The 21,791-nt window shown below is 39.6% G+C and overlaps 1 protein-coding gene across 2 annotated transcripts in view; it reads right to left on the bottom strand.

Annotated features, from left to right (window-relative positions):
- Positions 1-21,791, bottom strand: part of nkain2 (sodium/potassium transporting ATPase interacting 2) — a gene marked incomplete at both ends in the record, with an annotated part of 99,088 nt that overhangs the window by 42,798 nt on the left and 34,499 nt on the right. For both annotated transcript variants that reach the window (XM_079255485.1, XM_079255484.1), the window contains 2 exons: positions 2,097-2,177; positions 2,886-3,023. In XM_079255485.1, coding sequence (XP_079111611.1) covers positions 2,097-2,177; positions 2,886-3,023 — 219 coding nt within the window. The remainder of the gene's footprint in view (positions 1-2,096; positions 2,178-2,885; positions 3,024-21,791) is intronic.

Genomic DNA, 21,791 nt, shown 5'->3' on the forward strand with positions numbered 1-21,791 from the left:
AATCCTAGCGCCTCCGTTGCTCTGCAACATCCTGTTGCTGAGAGACCGCACCACCAACCCGCAGCATCATGTAATAGCTATGTTTTACTTCACAGCATCGCATGACAAGCTAGCGAGTGGACATTAACACACTGTCAGGCTTCAACGTGAGACATCGCTCATTCAAAGAAACCTCAAATTAGAGGAAGAGAGTGAAAGAAAGGGAGAAAGCGACCTGACATCTGCTTGCTGGAGAGAACTCAGAGAAAATACAGATGCTGAATCACCTTTTTTAGGGGACGGCAAAGTGCAGAAAAAACATGCCAAAGTTTAGTCGTACCGCTTTATGAAAATCATTTCATCTGATGAGGAGCTTTGTAACAAGGATGCAGAAAAAGTTTTTGTTTTGAGTCTTTCATCAAGACTATACAGCAACACTAGAAGGTTCCTTACAATCAGATACGCTTTTTTCCGTCTCGTTTTTGTCTTTCAGTCCTACAAGCTTTCTTGGGAACTTCTTCCTCACCCCACAGTTCCTGTTAACCACCACTTCTTTATTCAAACAGAAACTGAGAAACAGCTTTTTTAAAACTATTTTCATCTCCTTTGTGTCTGGTTGCAGATCTGTCCGGCGTAGCATGTTCACGGTTTAGTCTGACATCAGACACATCTTCTTCTGCTTTGAGGGCAATCATTACTTTATTGTTCAGAGTCCTTAGCTGCTTAGAAGAGCTCCTGGTGTGAACAAGTAATAGTCCTGAGAAGCTAATTAAGGTTTGAGAGTGTGGTGAAAGTCATATAAATCCTCAAATCTTTCACGGTGCTTGATTTTTTTTTTTTTTTTTTTTTTTTTTTGCTTCTCTCTTTTTTTTTCTTCTCTACACTGAGATCTTATAAAAGTAAATCAAGACAATAATAATCATTTCATCACCTAGTCAGTTTTACATTCACGCGGCACACTGTACACCACAGCACACACACGATAAATTACTTGATGAGAATTATATTACTTTCACATAAAACCATTCGACATGGCCTTGGTAAATCACTTACTGTGCTGATAATAAACGAATCGAGTCGAAATTGAAAAAAGTCATTAAAGCGGCTCTTGATACAGTTGTTAAAACCACTTTGATTTTTGTTATCATGCAGATTGTGACTGAGAAGCGTAAAAACCTCCATCTCCGAGCTGCATGAATAATCTCAACCTGTCTGAAGAGCAAGTGTGAGGATGCAGAGTGTGGACGCTGCTCCTGACAAGCTCCTGTGATTACAGCAACTGAAGTTGTGCTAAAATGACTCTAAAATTATATGACCTTTTCTGTGAGAGGAGACGGGAGGAAGGCCATATCAGCAATTTCGGGACATGCAGTCAAAGCAGGGTCATCTTTACACAGCCTTTTATCATGCAGGATTAAAGTTACTTCACAAATGATCTTTAGCACAAACAGCTACAATTTTATTACCATGAGATCACAGACAAATTTTTCTCTCCATCACACACTAAAGAAATCGGATTGATGCTAAAAAAAATTGTGCTAAAGTAAATTATTATTAAATTAAGTCAAAAAGCAAGGCTGCAGTAAAAATGGCTAATTTCCAAATAAAATCTTTTTATGGTAATAATTCCATTGATTTGTTGTCCTTATGATCTGATTGGATTTTTTCAACCCCTTCCCCCATTAATTTCAACAGTAAATTAGTTTTTATTGAGTAAACTGGTGAATATTAATGGTGACATGCTGTACAAGGTAGGTGCTCATGTTAAAGCTTTGTGGCTCAAGAAAGCATTTAAACTTGTTTGGACAACAAGTGGGGTCTGTAACACAAAGGAGACAGATATTATCAGGCTGGCAGGCAACACTTGTTAGCAGGATCAATGCACTGCTGGCTTTAGCCTTTTCATGGGATTTATTGAATACTCCCAGCCTTAGTCTTGCATGTGAAACTCTTGAAATGCAAGTGTAAATGAAGCTTTAGAGAAACGCCTTTCAAACTCCGCTAATCCCACATGCAACAATGCTGTAATATTGTAGTCTTAGCGCGGCGAAAGCAGTTGTTATTCCAGACACGTATGATTGAGACCTGGCAAGGATGCAAAAATGACTTTTCCTTACTCTAGACAGATCTCCAACCTCCAGGTAAAAACAAATGATGAAAACATTCCAGGTCATCCATACGACGAGCCAAGCTGCGTACTGCGGAGAAGCACACAGAGACAGGGAAATCAGATAAAGACGAGATTTTACAAGACTTCACTGAAGAATTAGAAAATGAAAAACTTGTTCATGTCTTTCGGAGCGAGCGAGATGGGGAGAAAAAGACAGAGGGAGGATTCACTTCTGAGGTTGTTAAAATGCAAAAAGACACAAACAGCAGCTAAGGGTGCAACCAATCTCCTAAATCAAATCAGACAGGGAGACAATGGATGGTGGCGCCTTGTGTGTGCGCATGTGGGTTTGTGTAAAAAGGAGTGATAGGAAGGAAAAAATAAATGACAGAATTTATTGAGCTTTGGCTGTCTGTACTGTCTCGGTAAATACCATTTGTGCACATGAAGGTTGTTTCATAAGGGCTAGATGTGACACCCTCTCAAAGTTGATGAAATTTTAATCTTTCCTGTTTTTATCGACAACATCGGAAGTGGAAAAAGACAGGCTAACTTGTCCTGCTATGCAATTGCTATGATAAAGTTTGAAAGCTACTAACTTATGAAAACACCGCTTCTCTCAATTCCACTGAGAAAAAACTCAATTGAACTGTCACTCCAATAGTATTCAGCCCTCGTTGTTCACAGTAGAGACCTGAGTATCAGGAAATAGGAGGCCGTTGCTATGTTCACGGCAGATGGAAAATGACTGCTTCCAGTGGGTGCCTGTGTGTGTGGGAAAGTGCTTCAAACTCACTCCAGTGACATATCTCGGCCTGAACTGAATGGTGCCGAACAAGCCCAGGATGACGACGATGATGTGTAGGAAGTTGGTCAGAATAGGAGCCCACTGGTAGCCCAGGAAATCTATCACCTGACGCTCCAACACACTGACCTGGGGGAGGAAAGACAAGAAGGAGAGATAAGTGGGATGGGAAAAATAAGAGGAGTTTGATCATCTTGGGACGTCACAGCTTGAAAACACTTGGCAGAAGGTGGGTGTCATGTCAAACTGATATGAGTCTCAACTACATGACTGCAACCAAAGCAGACATGCTGTGAAATCTAAAACTGAGTCGACTTGCTGAAAATGAATCATTAATCATGACTAACGTCAATTTGTAATGATTTCTCACTTCTTTTTTTTTTTTTTTTTTTGCTGTTTGTGAACATCCAATACAAATATGATTATATTTCTATTTTACAGAAGAAATATTGACGGATAACTGAGAAAGTAGTCCGCAGATGAATCAGTTTGAAGAACAATCAATGACTGAAGAACAACTGTGAGCACGCCGCCGTCAAAATGTTATTAGAAAAGCAGCAATTTTACAAGGTAGAGCGAAACAATATTTAGGATATAACCAGCTGACATATTAGTTCTCCCAATATTGCAGTAATATAATGCACCACCGCTAAATTTCTCCACAGCTGAATGATCCATTCTGTGAGTGCAACCTGCTTTTCTCAGCCGCACTCACACAGCAAATTAAAGATAACATTTTTCACAAGCTGACAGCTACTTACCTTGAAAAAGTTATTTAGTTTTATGGTTTACATAATCTTGTGAGCCTTAATAAGATATTTTGACTTTTCTCATGTAGGAAAAAAAATAGCATGATGAAAGAAAGCTCATTTCTGTCATGTATCGTGCATATTGAGTGTCCCATGGGATATACTTACATGTAACAAAAATATCCTTATCTTATTGTATTTAAAAATTTACTTGGAATAAAATACTGCTCTACAAACAGCCTTTTCAAAACACGTTTGTGGTTTTAAATTAATAAAATAATCATGTTAGCTCTAGCAAGCTATTGACAGCAATGTGGTTAAGTCAGCTCTATTGTTTGGGAATTGTAGCCCTGAGGCAAATGACTAAAGCAGTGACGGTTCTCTTTGGGAGTGACAAGGATAGTTTAGAGCAGGAATGACATCAGAGGAGCAGCTCATTAGATGTTTTGGAGACAAAGTCAGAGGGCTGTGCATGTCCAGTGGAGGGATAGTGAATATATAGACGTGTAGAAGGATGCGTGGGTTGGAACTACCAGCAAGTGGGACTATATGAAGACAAAAGGAGATTTAGGAGTGTAGTGAAAGAGTATATGAAGTTAGTAGGTGTAGAAGAAGAGAATACAGAGGACAGATTAGATTGGTGCTCTCAATTCTGATCCTCGTAGACATCTGCATGTTTTAGCAGCATGCATCTTGGACAATGTTTTAGACGTTTCCACCTCCAGCACACCTAATTTAAATTATTGAACTGCTCATCAAGTTTTTTGCAAGCCTACTAATGAGCCATGTTCATGTTAGTCATGTTCATGTTAAATGTTCCTGAAGACTAGGATTGAGAAACACATGGTCAGGTGGAGGCAGATTATTTTGCCATCCCTGAAAGAACTAGCTGAGACAGAAAACAAGAAAAATAGAATTCTCGAGTATTCTTTTATTCTTTGCTTCAATCTAGAACACTATCATAGCATGAGTTGCTAGTGAAAACTTTTGTTCTAGGGTTAAGTATGTGAGTTTATAAAACATGTTGTGAAACATATTTGAGGCATTTCCCTTGGACTTTTCTTTGTCAATACAATAAGGAAAACAATTTCTATATAAAGGTAGCACCCCGGCTGTTTTGTGTGTTTTAAGAGGTGTATGGCATGGCTTTGGAGAAGATGAGGAACAAGACTACGAGTTAAGTATATATACAATAGCTGTAGTGTCTGTGATTGATTGGTGACCTCCAGCTTCCCGCAACTCTGAGTTGCAATAAGCGGATTCAGAAAATGAAAGAACGAACAAACAGCTCTTGCACCAGGACTAATTCTTCAGTATCATTTCCACTTTTACTTCATTGGGTCAGTCTTCTTCATACTGAGCCTGTTTGGGAACTTTAGAAAACATAAAAGCCCTTATCAAAGCAGAGGATTCCACCCCATAATAATGAACTTTTCAAAGGATCTGTGAAGTCAGGGGGAGGATGTTAATCAGAATATGTCACAAATCACAAGTGCTTTATCGTAATGAAGTAAACTGTAATCAGCTCCACACACTCTGCTGTTAAGCTCACGGGGCTGAATTTGTCTGTGTGTGTGTGTTTGGGCTTATTATCCCTCAGTCACTGGAGCCTCATGCTGAGATAGTTAATGAAGTCAGCGCAGCGTATGATACGGCACTGCTAAATACATTAACACACGCAGACAGCGAGAGGGCGATAGGGAGATGGGGACTTGGAAAAAGTGTGAGGGACTGAAAAACGTGCAAATAAAGAGGAAACATTAGACACAGATATGGCTTTAATTTAACCCAAAACATGCTGATTTATGCAGCTGTTGCCTCCCAGTCGGAGGTGTTTACACATCAGCATCCCACATATCAAAAGCTTCCTTCTTTGTCACCACCACTGTCTTCTCACACCCATGGACACAAGTTTCTGCATGGCTGAGTTTAGAGTGCCCTAATGTGAGACCATATGGCAACACCACAGACACACAGCAGTGATGTACGCACACTTGAGTCTGAAAAACAGACAAAGGATGCAACAATCAGATATTAGTATTAGGTGTGATGTATTGAATGTGAAATGTAAAAGCAGATGAAGGTATATGAGTGAATACATGGCGACATATGTGAATCCACCCATGTGTGTGTGTGTGTGTGTGTGTGTGTGTGTTTCCATGTCAGGGCAGGTCTGCTGTGCTCGCACTTGACAGCACCTGCTGTTATTGGACACACAGGGCTCAGCTGGCACTGCAATGTGTGTGTAAGCGTGTGCATGCTTCTTTGTGTGACTGCCTTTATGCACAGGCGTCGTCTCTCTGCTTCATTGTGTACAAGTGTGTTCTCCTATTGACAATTATATAGTGCTGCAATTGTGTGCCTTCCTTACAAGCGTGCACATTTACCCATACAGAGGCCATTATATAAAGTCAGAGGCCTCCTAGCCTATTATTGAGGCCCCTTGGGGCCTCTCTTTCATCACCAATAATATAAACAGTCTTCACTCCAGCTGGGGATGCACACACATACACACATACACAAACCCATGAAAAGATACAATAAGCCTCACAAATGCAAGTGCAGAAAAGACATTTTGATTACAGACGTAAATAATATGTAAGCACACAACAGTCGATCAGTCTTGACAAAACTAATCTTTTACTGGTCTTTATTGCTCAAACTCGTATTGATACAGGAACCAATCAACGCAATATTCAAATCCAGACCATCTGTTTCTTTGCAAAGCACTCCTTTTATGTGAAATTCTCATTACATGGCTTAGCCGCAAAACTACATCCTCTGCCTCAGTTTGTCATTTCTTTGTAACTCAGCCCCTCAGTTCTCCTGACAGACAAAAGACAAAGCGTGCACATACTCCATCTGCAGCATCCTTCACAACCACCAAATGAAGGAGGAAGCTTTGGATAAAGTATGAAATTGCCCTGGCTTTTCAACATCTTTGATTCTGGAGGGGGCAGGGGAGGAGGAGGGGGTGGGGTGGTGTATGGAGAGATGTACACCGAGCAGCAGATATGTAAGCAGATATGGCAGTTTTGTGATTCGTGTATCTGATGAAAGATTCTGCGGTGTACAGGTGGAGCTTCAAGCTGCCTAGCTGGCCCCAGTGGGATCTGCTGCGACACGCTTTGAAGCTGCAGAAAGAGATGTTCGTTTCAGCGCTGCGTAGGCTAGAGGCACAATCACATCCAGTTTATTTATCCACCGTAGGTTTATTCTGTAAACCCAGTGGTGGGCACTGTACTTATGTCTTAATATCTCTTGATTTGGCAAGACTGTTGCCATTGCTTGAGAGGTTTGTTACGAATGTTGTCATGCTGCACGTATACACTTCAGTCTGTGTATAGTTTGAGTATGATTGACAAAATACAGAAAAACAACTTCATATGCAGCCTTCTGTCAATCTGTCTTTGCCAGCACAGAGCCCCTCAGGAATCACAAATGTTTATTCCACCTACTGTTTTGTTGGCTTTAAGTGAAGTTTGTGTTCTTACCACTCGTATGCACCACATCGAGTCTGACAAAAGAGTTTGATTCCATCAGAATCCCGTTGTCCATTCCTGTATAGAGTGTCTATGTTTGGTAGAGACATCTAACAAACATTGAATTGCATTTAAAGAATAAGTAAACTGACATATTAAGGAGATTCGTTTTACTTTTGCTAAAGCCACAAGCTTTGGCCCATTTGTTAGAGGAGCCATAATGCGAATAAGTGGATTTTCTTAATGCCAAGAGCTGCAATTAAATCAATGAAGTGTATTTACCAAGCTGCAGCAGGAGGTGAAAAGCTTTGATGACAAGAGTTTTCCATAAACTACAGTGACAACCATCACTTGCAATTCTACGCAGCTGTTGCTAATTAAGTTCTCCGTGTAAAACGATGAAACAGTCAGCTGTGCTGATAACAGCCCTTCTCCATGCAAAAGTCCTTATCTCCAAGCCTCCAAACAAGGTCTCTCAAAAACAGGTTCCACAACCAGCTGTTCATCAACCCTGCAATAGTGAACCTTGTTGCAATGGCAACCAGCACAGCTGTAAACTTCGCTTTCATCCAGATGACTACTCAGGCCAACTTTGGAAATGTGCATCCATCCATTGTCCTAACTGCTTAGTGTAATGACAAGTTGTGGGGAAGCTGGAACCTATCCCAACTGTCTTTGGGCGAAAGGTAGGGTACACCCTGGACAGTTTGCCAGTCCATCACAGGGCCACACAGAGACAAACAACCACACAAGCTCACTCCTATGGGCAGTTTAGAGTAACCAATTAACCTAACATGCATGTCTTTGGATGGTGGGAGGAAGCTGGAGTACCCGGAGAGAACCCAGGAGGAGAATATGCAAACTTCACACAGAAAGGCCACTGTTGAGGATCTGAGGATTGAACCAGGGACCTTCTTGCTGTGAGGCCACAGTGCCACTACGCCGCCATGCAGCCCCTTTCGGAATGTCATCGAATAAAAAATGAGCATCAGGCACTTGTGAAGCAAGCTGAAAGCTGTTTGATGCATCCATACAGGTTCTAAACCTGTTACACCAACTGGAACCAGAGACTCCCTTGCTGTGAGGCCACCGAACTGCCCCGATCTTAAACTAAATACACACAATACAATACCATCATGTGGATTCATACTTTAAATCTTGGGAACACTTGCGTATATAGACAAAAAGAGATGTAGCTGCAGTAACTGGCAAAGACACTGAAACACTTGGGAATAGATTAGCAGCTGATGAAAGGGACAGCAGGGGCAGGGAGAGATTGCCTTTAGTGAGTTTGGGAAAGATTTTGCTCTGTTTGATTAGGAGTGATAGAATGATATCAAAGAGTTATTATTTCTCCAGACAGTAAGTCACTGTGTGACCATTATGAGACACTGCAGGGTGGTGAAAGCATCTTTTATCTTAAACAGAAAAAATAGGGAGAAAATAAGACAGAGGGGGAGGCAGAGCGTGGGATCTGATTAGAGGTGATTAAGATCCTACTGTTACTTAGGAAAGCGGATGAGATGAGACGCAATCACAAAGTGAAAGAAATTAATCCTCACATGTTCCCTTCCTACTTAGGTCCTTCCGTTCATGACCACTCCTTCCTCACTCTCCTCACTCTCTCCACTGTTTCCATCGTCTACTTCCCCATAGCTCTACTTCTTTATCTTCCCTTTGTTCTCCACTACCTGCTTGTCACCTGTTTCTTTTGCCCACCTCTTCCTTTCCCCAGTCCCATCCTTCCCTTCCCAAGTTCCCTCAGCTCTTTGGCTAAGAGATTTTGCCTGGTTCTGTGACCTTTAAAAACTGCTGATCAAATCCTCTTCCTCATCCCATTATAGATGACAAAGAGAGAAAGAGGAGCAAGAGATGGAGGCATGAAGGTGAGGCAGATCAGGTCAGACGGGATAGGAACAAAGATGGGGGAGGAGAGGGGGTATGGAGAATATCAGGGAATGAGTGGAGGAAGTAAGTTAGAAAATACCCCCAGTTTTTAAGAGTCACACAAGGGAGCATCATGACTAAGGAGCAACATCCAAGCAAATCAAAAACACACTCCTTCCTCAGCTTTCAAACCATATATAAAAAGTTGGACGGAGCCTCCATGACGTCACCCGTAGATTTCTGAAAAGCTGTATTGAAGCTCATTGGACAGTTCCTACCATCGCCATCTTTGCAGCGTCACGTGTGTCGTCTCTCCCGGAAAATACAAATATGGGCAAAGAGGATGATTGACATTGAGCAAAATCCGAGCTGCCTGCAGCTAAGAACTAACTGAGTTAACCCGAAGCTAACCGGAGCTATCCAGCTAACAGAGGTAAGCAGGCTAAACGCTATTCCACGCTGTTAACCGGCTAAAAACTGTGGTTGTTCTACAATCCTCTCACTTGAAGCAGGAGATCGGGTACCTGTCAATCAAAAGGACATGCCCCTGAACATGCAGAATTCTGCAATTAAATAACTTTTAAATGGGGAAGTTAGAAAATAATTCACTCTCCCACAGTTGTCATTAAGCTAAACCTGACCTGCTAAGCCTGAAAATGTTTTTTGTACCAGGTTGTAAACATGTTTATTCTGTTGTGAAGTTGGCTTTTTGACATCGGCATCTAAAGGGACTTGTTCTGTTTTGGAGCCCCTAGCAGATGAGGGGGGAACTGCAACCTTTGCAACTTCTGCATGGGCTTCACTTTTAACCTCCAGATGTTGCTGTTTTTTTTAAATCTAAAATGGTACATTTTCTGTTTCTGTAATCATCATTAACTTTATCCTCCTATAAAACTACCAATGATGGTTTAATGTTAATTTAATTAAAACTTTCTGCCTGTGCAGTATCTCACTGTGTACAGAAAAAGCAATCCTGTATTGATTTTGGTTCACACAGAGATCAATTCATCTCCATTGGAGGCTATTAGGGACCATTTGTGGCTTCTTTGCCTACTCTCTGAGAAAGACCAAAGATGGCAGGGATGATAGGCTGAGCAAAGCAAGAAGGGAAGGATCAAAGGATGACGGGAAATGAAAAAGGGAATAAGGGGACGGGAGAGAGGGCGAGACAGAGGGAAAGTGTTGATGGAAAGAGACAATCACGATCATAGGTGAAAATCTCTCTATTAAATTTTCAATTTCCCCCATCCAAACCCACTCATGTCATCACTACTCTTCAATCATATCTGTAATAGCAGTAATTTCCTTAGTCACTCAGCTATACAAAGCCTGTACGCAGCTTCAACTGAAATTCCCATTATAAAATTCCACTGGATTGCACTGGGTTGCACTCATGACAAAAACCAACAAAGAAAGAAAAAGTAGAACTTGTGAACAAGTCTGACATAATAACCGCTTTATAATTTCTCTTGATCACAAAAATCATCAGACTCTCTGCAATAACATCTTGGGACAGTAGGCTTTTTTCTGACAAGTGACTGAAGGTCATTTTCATTCATTCCAGCCTGAAGACAGTATTTAGATGCTTGCCTTTTTCAATAAGTTGACAGTATAGCTGCAACTTGTGTAGATTAGATGCTGCAGGGTAACATAACAACCACAAGAATCAAAAAAGTTCCCTGACAGATAATCCAACACCAACACGGCTGAGAACAGAGCCAACAAACAAACAAAATGTCATTAACTAGACATTACTTGAAATGAAATGTTTCATAATGTTCAATGAGAAAGTTATGTTTTAGATGCACACATTGTCGTTTTTGCATCAGACTACATTTTCTTGACCACTGAACATCTATGCAATGAAACTGATTTGCAATACAGACCATGTTGTGCAATCCTAGACCATGATACAAAAGTATATCAGTGTTAAAATCAACTATATCTGCACAAGTGCACAAATACTAGTAGACTTACATGCTGCTTATCCTCCTCCTCCTCTGTTACAAACTGTAGATCCAGTATCCTTTCTTAAAGGTTTTCCCAACATGTGCATTAGGAATGTACACTATAAAGATTGTTCAATGTCTTGACAATTTGTGCAAAGTAAAACATATTACTCCTCTGGATTTCTCATAAAGCCCCAACAGTATCTCACTGGGAAAGAATAATAAAGGAACAGTCCCACTGGAGTTTCTAACCTGAGAAAAACACTCCTAGAAAGATGATCTTTGTAAAAGGCCCTTTCTAAGTATAAAAGTATCAGATATCTTGACCAGGTTTGTCTAAGGTGCTAACCCCTGTCTACTGTAGCTAACACATTAATTGTTCACAAAAACTTATTGAGCAACAACAAAAACACAATGAAGAAAGAGGAATTTTATTTTAAGATGGGTTAATAGATGCCTTAATCTGTAAACAGTACTCTTTTAGCTAGTTTATCTTCAGTATTGGCTACACATTTACGATTCAAAAATCCCTTTTTCAACAAAATCCCAAAGGTGTTCTGTTGGAGTGAGCTCACTGGCATGTTCAAGAATCCAGTATTATTTTAGCTCTGTGACATGGTGCAGTATCCTAATAGAGGTAGCCATCAGAAGACATGCACACTGTGGTAATAGAAGGATGGACATGGTCAGCTATACATTTTTTTTAGACTAGGGGTACCAGAGTAAGGTTTACTGCAACTTTTAAATGCATCCCTTCTCCAACGCTCCTTAATCAAATGAATGGCTCCTTACCAGGCATCTGCAGAGCTGAAAGACTTGGATGAGGGAATTCATCCAAAAACATTGGAAGGTTGCAGGACAGTAGATCTTGAGCATCAGGCACCTTTGGTTTGGATCATATGCTAATGTTATAATGTAAGTGTTGCCACTAACATGTAGGCAACATTTTTTCAATATTTTATTGTTCAATTTTAGGGAGCCTGTGTGAATTGTAGCCTCTGTAGCTGCGTTTCCATTATGTTTGTTAGCAAATGTAATCAAAGCGATACTGGTAAGCTTTGACAAACAACAAATGTGATTTGTGGGTGTTTCCATTAAGTCTCTTAAGATCTTATGAGAGGAACAATATTTTACAAAAATTGCGGCTTATGCAATGTAGCATGTAGCGTTATTTTTCGGGTTTTATTTGCTGTAGAGAATTTTCTACGGCTTTTCAAAACTTTTCTCCCCTATTTTCTTTTCTTAAAACTCTAAAATTCGCTGTAGTTTGTTGTATACCGCACCATCTTTACCAGAAATGAACTGGTCATGACCCCCCACGTCACGCCCAGGGACACGTTAATGCGAAAAAAAAATGTTTCCATTAAACTTTTGCTATCCTGTGTCTACATCAAAACATCTGAAAAACCACCTCATGAGAGCGTAAAAACTTTTTAGCAATATCTGAGACTTTTTTCGAAATGCAGTAGTTTCAAACAGTGGTTTTTTATTACGATATTTAGTTTTTGCACAATTCTAAGTATAATGGAAACACACCTAGTGTATTGTTTTTAGCTGACAGAATGCTTCCGGTGTGGTTGTCTGCTGCTGTAGCTCATCTGCTTAAAGACAGGAAGAGTTGTGCATTCATAGATGCTATTCTACACACATTTTGTTATGACAAGTGACTGACTTAATTTGCCTTTTTAAGGTGTAGAACCAGTTTCCTCTTTTTTGGACCATTCCCTGCAAGCTTTAAAGGTGCTTGTGTGTGAAAATCCCAATAGGTCAGCAGTTTCTAAAATACTTCAACCAGCCCATTTGGCACCAACAATGGCTCAATCACTTAAATTTTTTCTTCTCCACTCTGAGGCTTGGTTCAAATTTCAGCAAGTTGTCTTTACAATGTCTATATGCCTAAATGCATTGATTTGCTGCCATTGACTGATGAGATATTTGTGTTAACAACCTAGCAATGTGGCAAGTGAGTGTAGATTTGAAAAGTATCTCAGTCAGTCCTTGTGATTTTAGCTTAACTGGCATTGTTCAGACTCACACAAACAACATACATCAGTTCTGTTTAATGGCTGAAATTAATAATTGATTTTGCCCATAAAAACCTCAGTAATAAACCAACATGTTTGTAACATATAAGGACTCTTGCTAAAAGTTGATTTCAACATGTTTATACAAAGTCTAAATGTCTGAATGTGTGGCATTGAGGAAACATTTGTAAATTCTTTCTACAATTTCTGTGCCGCATGAAAAACGTCTTTATATAGCCAATAAAATGAGGAAACAACACACTTTTTGTTATGCTCCAGATGGCTCTTTGAAGGCTGTTCTAAACTCACTTTGTCTGCTTGTAAATAATTTAACAACAAAAAATTAAATGTGGATGGAATATTAGTAGAGTTTTTATTTTTTTTTTATTTTATTTTTTTTACTTTATTTCATTTTAGCTGTCAAGAAAGCCAATCAACACTGTATGATGCACACTAGTGCATATCAAAAACATTGGTCCAACACCTGCCATTTGTTGGTTCCTGTCCACATTAATTACATTTGGTTAATTCTTTTTACAGTTTTACTGGCTAGTCATTTTTAACAAATCTGGCTGTCGTGGCAGTCAAAAGATGGATTAGAGGATGCTAGCCAGTTAGCAACACTGTTAATATTCCTACATGTCATGTGAACTAACTAAAATAGATAAAGATGAGGGTGTGTTGAAGAAAAGTACTGGAAAATTGTCATTATAGTCACTCATCTTCATATTACAGCTCCTCAAACTACTTAGAAGCACGATGAGCAACTGGCTGGCCTATGGGCAAAATCCATTTTCTCATTTAATTTGATATAATAAGCTCTAGCACATGGACAAATTCAAATAGAAATTTAGATCCCACATATGTCCAGTATGCTCAACTTGAAGGTCACCGGTAAAACAGAGGAGAGCTAAATTTATCTCTGCAACTTAATCATATCCATCACTAAGGGATTTCCCTTTTGTTGCTGTCTGCTGTTGATGCTATCCTTCAGCTTGGATCAGCACTCAACAAAGTGCTTTAGTTTTGGAATAAAGCAAGGTGTTTGCTTACAAGTGAAAGAAACAACTGAGTCATATATCAAGAAGCTGCTCTTTGCAGTCAAGATAACGATATTCAAAGCTGGGGTAGGTAATCTTGCTTGCAGACATTTTTTTTTTACTCTTGGTGAAGTGGTTCCTCATCCGAATCGTAGTCTACACATTTTGTAATCATGAACAATAAAAGATATAGTTAAACCCCTCAGTTTACTGCAAATCTGTAAAAACTCTAACCAATCAAAATGTTCAGGCCGAATTGAAGTTGTCCATTTCATATATTTCATATGGTTCTTCTCCCGGCTCCCCTCCTCCCCCTCCCGCAGCGCATACCTGATAGACACACCATGCATATAAATAGCGTGTTAGGATGAAAATACAAAGTAGGGAAGAAGACACTCGGAAGGCAAACCTGGTTAAGAAAATGCAAGAAGGATTTCTCCAACCTGGCTCGGTTTATTTACCTTCTCCCGCTAAACAGCCAAGAAAGAGGAAACTGTTGGTGGAAAAAGCTGCGAACTAGAAAAGCACTAGTGAAAATGCAAACTTCCGCCAAGGTCTTCAAAAAATTCCTGGATCCAAACAATGATCCTAATCACCACCAAAATTAAATCAGTTCTTCATTTTTACATTTTCAACAAGTCCTGAAAATTGAACTAAAATCCATCCATAACTTTTTGAGTTATCTTGAACACAAACATAAATGCCATTAAAAACATAACCTGCTTGACAGAGGTAAGAAAAATGCTTTGGATCATGAAGGAGCAAAGCCAGAGAGGGAGGAGCCAAGACTGGGTGCCACTTTTAAATCTTGCTAGCTCCCCAACATTACCTACCTCAGCTTTAAGGTAAACAGTTTAATTCTGCATATTAACTCATTGGGCATGTAAGGTAGGTTTACTTGTACATCACATTTCATGAACCGAATAGCTTAAACTCAATATTAAACACATTTAAAATATTACCACAAGGTGCAAAGGAATTTTTAAATAGGAAAATTAAAACTAGATAGATTAAAAGAAATTTAAAAAAAAGGCAGTGTCATGGCTGAGATGTCATCAAAAGATGCTGGTGGCAGCATTTCCATTCTTATGTTTCCTTAAAAGATAAATTACATTTGTTCTCCATTCCAGTGCTTTTACATGGCATTCACAATGTACCGCTGGCTTAATGTTAAAAGCTGGCTGATTCAGATTTGAATTTGGGAACCATTTATATCACAGAGATAACTAAAAACTAAATTGACATTTCCCTGTTTAGTGTGCTTTCCCACTCTACAGAAACATTAAAAGTCCTCCAAGGTTTTATGTATCAGCACATAAAACAAAAGAATAATTATGTGGTTCTTATCAGGTCCTAAAATTAAGCTAATGAAAACTCAGATGTCCAGCATGACAAAGTCCACCATGATTTTATTTGGGAGAAAAAAAAGAAGAAAAACTAGCTAACTAGGGAAATATCCAGCAAAATCGCTCAAGTCACTTACTATCGGGTTGTGATCAATGGGCTTACTAAAGCATGACCACCCATTGTTCTGTTCAATACATTTATTTAACTTAATCTTTGCGTGATAAACATAACCTGTGGAAACTGATTTTGCCTGGTGAAACGTGGCTCAGTTCCTGCACTGTGCAGGGCTGCAGACAGACTGTTTCCTACCGGTCGATGATGCACGGTCGTGAATCGGGGTACTTGACAGGTATGATTATAATTGATGTCAAAATATCCAGATAATCTAATAATATCTTAATTATCTGGCGCTGGAAGTAATCAAAAGGGGGTATTCTTGCTAGAACACCTCCATTCTTTTTTTCTTTTTCTTTGTGTGTGTGTGTGTGTGTGTGTGTGTGTGTGTGTGTGTGTGTGTGTGTGTGTGTGTGTGTGTGTAGGTGTTGTAAACTGCAGGTGAAACATGCATAGAGTCTGACTCTGACCCCCACAGACCACTGGATCACAGTGCAGGAGGACGGAATGTTGCCTTTTGGGATTTAATGAAACGTACATCCTGTTTGTTTTCTTTTGTTATTATTGCAATCGACACGCAGCAAACAGACGGCATGATTATAACATACTTCTGGTTTGAGGGCGGTCCTAAAGATGGCACTGTGACACACTGTGACGTCACATGAAATTCATGAATTAATGCAAAACTGTTCTGCATTTTGGTTTAAATTTTGGGAAATAAACAGTTACAAATTGCAAAAGTTATCTGACCAATTTAAAGACCTGGAAATGACTGAATATTTATGTTCAATATTGATCTTGTCCTTTACATAAAAACTTGATTATAAGAGAGGGTCTTCATTTATCAACGACAATATTTAACATGGATTCCTCTGAAGCTCCTCTACATTTATTCTACTTCCCCTCCATGAATCCATCCCACATTTCTTTGACAATTAGCTGAAGTGATTAGTATTCCTGGGAAACATTTCTTTATGTAAACGTGACATTTAAATGTCAAAAACAGCAGCTAATCAGTTTGGTATTTCAACAGATCTTCCCTCTCCATCTCACTGTCCACCCCACTGTCTTTACATATTTCTGCCAATGCTCTTTTGTTTTTCTGGTAGCTGGATGCTACTCTCCCTCTGCTCCAATAATGCACAAAACCATAATGAAAAGACATAAAAAAAATTTTATTTATTTTTTGTACCTATTACCTTTGAAATTGTTACTAGCATTACGGGAGGCACAATAAATCTCAGCACTGTGTCATCTAACATTAAGAAGATTAAACGGTCTATTTGACCAATCACGTCAGCACTAGCCTGTCAAATAAAATGACTCCCCATCTCAAAGTACAGACAATGTGAGGGTTATTTATAGTTGTGGCATCTGAATGTTAACGCACTAAAACACACTCATACGAACCGAAATCTGAATACATGCAGTATACAAGAACATACTGCAAAACAAAAGCCATGGCTGGAGACATACACACACGCACAGCTGGAGGGCATTCTCTCTTTCTCTCTCTCTCAGACTATCAATCAGATATGATTAGCCTGCCTCAAAACAAGAACACATGTGCGTCTGAGCGTGTGTGTTGGACTGTATGCTGACACTGAGCTGAATGCGTCATTAGCAATAATTGCAGGTTGCAGCAGAAGCTCTTTATAGTCATTTACCATGATTGACCAACTGATTATCATTAATATTATACACATCATCTCCCTTCTTTCTTCCCCCTCCCCCGGCTTGCTCATCCTCTTTGCTCGGATCTAATCTGTGGTTGCTGTAATAATCGAACTATTGAGGCATGAATTTAATGTCTTTAATGGAGGCCCTTGTACATATGTTTGCCTCTCTGCTGCTGTCTTTGTAAGCTCTCCCTTCCTCTATCTGTCCGTCAGATTGCTTTTTTTCTTTTTTTCTGTCTGATCCAGCCCAACCAAAGACGCACTGACATTATTAGAGGGAAGAATGAAAAGCACAAATCTGTCTCAAAATCTTTATCAGCTCGGATGTTTTGATCTGAACTGGACAGACTTTGACAAAAGCACATAAGAGAGGAGGAAGCGACAAAGCTGGATGAAACTTGTGGAAAATATAGTCTGAGTGTTTGCTTAGAGATGAGCGGCATGTCAGATTACTCTTCGGATATATCATTGAGCTCTTCCTGTTAGATTAAGAAGCAGTTAGCGGTTAAATCTTATTATTCCTTCTGCTATTTCACTGAGGAAATTTTCAGCAAATTGTAAATTTGCAGTGATTTCCAACAGATGTGAGCAGCTATGCAACTTGTGTAAAGGCTTTGTGTTTTATTTCTTTTCCCCCTCTTAGCTTTTTAACCACTCCTGTTTCTCCTCCTTATTGCCTTCTCCTTCTTCTTTATCTTTTATCCCACCCAGTGGATCGCTTTCTCCCCCAACAACAAACCTCTCCTCTGTCTTGCGTTTGGCTCATCAGTTTCACCATTTCTCCTTTTGTTCTCCTCCACCCATCCCTTTTTTTTTCCAGTCTCCATCCCTTACCTACTTTTTGCCTCCATTCCCATTATCTTCCCTTCCCCGTCTTCCCTCCTCTTGCCCTGCACTCCCATCCTCTCCTCCCTCCAGTAATCAGTTTCTGTGTCACTATTCAAGATACGCACACACACACAAATGTGGTAGCATCCCCTTCTCAGTCAATCTGTAAATGAATTATCAGCCCACCAATGGTTTTCCATTCGTACATTCTTATATCTTAATGGATGATCTATGCAGGCAGCGCTTTTATGAGAATAAAATGTGTATGTGTGTGTGTGCGTGTGCATATGTGTGCCAGTTAGCTCAACTGCTGCATGATAAATAGGAAGTATTAGGAAGAACCTCAATTGTACCCAGGGGCTCTTGGTTTGAGTGTGCTGAGTGCATGTGCGTGCGCTCATGTCTGCATGTTTAACATGTGTGGTTTTTTTTTAGGCCTTTGTGGGTGCATGAGCAAAGTAATGGCAGGGCGTGTTTTGTATTTTGTGTGCGAGGAAAGAAGCGCAAGTGGGAATGACACCAGATAAACCCACAGATGGACGCCCAGCGGGCTACGAAACATTAAGACAACACAAACACATTTACACAGACACACACACACACACACACACACACACACAGTGGTAAGGAGATACTGGCCTCACCCTGCCTCCGAATAACCACATGGGAGGCAAACGAAATCAACCGCATCATTGGTGGTTGGGTTGTGTACGTGTGTCTACAGATGAGCATAATGCAGCTCAGTGTGTGCTGTGCACTTTTTGGTAAAAGAAATCACTTTGAGGAGATAAATAATATAAAATCTGATTCGCTTGCACATCATCAGAGGAGTGAGTACAGCAGGAAGACAAAGAGGAAGACTTTCTCAGCGCATGCTGTTCCCTAAAGCACTTCAGCTCCTTCAGTAAGTCTGGAGAAAACAGCATGAGTGAAGTTTATTATGTTTGGGTCAGGGCCAAAACTAAATTAACTTTCGGTTCCGGCTTGAATAAGAGACATGACTAGAACCTGTAGTGTCCCAGCCAACAATGAACTGCCGGCCATCTCTGTCATCTTATTTAAATAAGCTTCATTGTGCTCATGCCGGTCATACCATCAACGGGTACCAGGCACTTTATTTCCTCCTGCTCACTGTTGTGAAGCAGAAAATATGGCCATAATATTACTCTATAACTGAGGCTACGTTGTTGATCGCCCAGTCACCAGCAGCGAAGTAAAACCCGGAGGGTGCCCGTGGACATCAAGGCCCATCTGTGTGTTTGCTGTACAGGAACGACTACAAGCAGATTGCAGTGAGGCCATTTATAATACCTTAAATCTGGAAAGTTCTCCATCAGCGAGCAACCTGCTGCTGAGGTCCAGGCAGACAGCTTTTACAACCATATTTTCAAAAAAGTTATGTGATGTGTGATGAAAATAAAAGCAGTTAATAAATGTGATGATTTGAATTTGATGCCAAGAAATAAAAAAGTTGTAACAGAGACCGATTTAGAGCTGTTCTGAAAACTAACCCTCCCTCTTCTTTATTGACAAGGCTGGACTGCAGGCAGGTCAGATTTGACCCTGGTCTCTTTTACTTCAGTGTAATGCTGCTGTAATGCATGTTGAAAAGCACTTTGGCAAGGTCTGGCTGAAATAATCAAGGTTTTTCCTTAAAAAAAAAAAGTATTTGTATGACGGAAATCAGCTCCTAATCATGTCGTTCGGCTTTAATGGGGCCTTCACAGCAGTACACGTTATCTTTGCTATCTGCAATTGAATCTGCAGCAATGCACCCAGTGCCAAATTATTCAGGCTGCTGTTTGAAGTGTGTTACTGTAAGAAGCTGAATGGTCCATCTCACCTTTAGGAGAAAAATATAATTTATCAATTATTTCAAAATAACTTAAATGTTTTATTTATCAAACCACAGAACAGCTTTATATATCACCAGAGTTTCTCTGGATTCTCCAAAAAATTTTTTTTATCCTGTTATGGAGCAGAAACAGAACTGGAAAGTCGTTTTTTCATTGCATAAAACCTGGAGCTTGGTAATGTAAAAATGATTACAAATTAGGACAGCCTTGTATTGTTTGTAATTTTTCTGTATATACTTCCGCTGTGCAATCATTTTTTGTATCCCGTTTTACCAACACTGTAAGGTTTTTAGTAATTACATGGTTGGCACTAAACATAGCATGTAAGCACAAACACCAGCTATTAAGCACAGTGGTGGAAGGGTGATGATATGGGCTTGATTTCCAGACACCTTTTTGTATTCAATTTGTGAACCCTGAATTCCCCTGTATCCCAAAATATTCTAGAGTTGAAAGTTAGGCTGACTGTCTGACAGGTAAAAGCTGGTCATGCAATTGGGAAATAATCCTAAACACAATAGCAAACCAACAACACAGTTACAGAAAAAACATCACAGTGTTAAGAGGCTCATCTATGCCAGTGAAATCCTATGGTTGGTTTCCAACAAAGCTGGGGATAAATGACAGCCTGCAAGTATCAATGAACTCTTGTAAAGGAGAGTGTAAAACTCCTCCAACATGCAGAATGGAAAACACTTCAATTTGGTGCATCATATGAGTTCATAGCTAAGACCTGGGATTAAGCCCTGATGCATCAAAGCATTGGAGAATCAAATCAAAATCAAATCAAATTCATCCCTGAGGGGAAATTCAGAGTTCAGCTCTTCCAAGGTTTGACATACAGACATGTAACATTAATGACAAAGGAGTAATACAGAACCAATCTTAAGCTTAGGCCGTGCAGCCAGTTTACCGGCGCTGCCTTACAACAGATAAGAACAGAGATACATTAGGATCATAAGGAGGGTCGAACAAAAAAAAGGTCATGTAACTCTGGGCCGTGCCAGAATTATGTGTTCCGAACATACAGAGAAAAGGGTGTACTCTCTGTTTATGCAACTGGATTTTCATCGCTATAATTTTATGATTCATTTGTGAGACGAAACAGAGCTGCAGATTCATATTAAGGTTCAAACAACTAATAAATCTCAAATTGTATAGTAAATATCACGTGATGAATTTTATATTAGCCTTATTGTCAGATATAACATTCCTATTGATTAAACTATCTTTTGTTTGGAACAGCAGTATTTGTTTATACAATATAACACATTGAAGCTGTTAAATAGGTTTAGTTTATACATGCAATGTATGCTTGTAGCGTGTGAAATGCATTACACATAGTCTTCAGCACTGACAAAATTAGTGGCAATCTCTAAAATGCATCACAATGTGTTCTGGATGCTCAAGCTTGTGGTCGCATGAATATAAATCAGTCAGCTGCACACATAACAAATAAATAAAAAACAATACAGAAAGCACTTTATGTTCAGTTGTGAAACACAAAATCTGAACAACATTATGATCTAATATTAATTTCAGTCTGATTTATGCAACTTTGCAATGGATTGTTGAAATGCCTCCAAGATTACAAAGCGTTCTTTTGTAAGAAAAGAAGAAAAAAAAAAGCACAGCAAGACTTAAATTTGTTCTGGTTCAAAGATAGACCAGAAAAATCAGTTCTTTGTAGCGATGGGGGATAGAACATGCCCTGTCGGGCTATGGACTTGCTTATGAATTGAGTTATTTTGATTCTGTTGAGTAACAATTTATGTTAAATCAGTGTGTTAAGTTTTACTTCCTGTGAGTCAATAGTTAAACAGCATGATATTCAGGTATGCATTGGAAACACATCGGGTGACTTTAGTTTAGCTTGACTGTACTGAAGGTTGAAATTGATGATGTGGTATGTTCGTGTTGTGTGTGTGCGCGCTTGTTCGGT

This window comes from Telmatherina bonti (genome assembly GCF_933228915.1).
Source record: "Telmatherina bonti genome assembly, chromosome: 16".
In the NCBI taxonomy this organism is placed as follows: Eukaryota; Metazoa; Chordata; class Actinopteri; order Atheriniformes; family Telmatherinidae; genus Telmatherina; species Telmatherina bonti.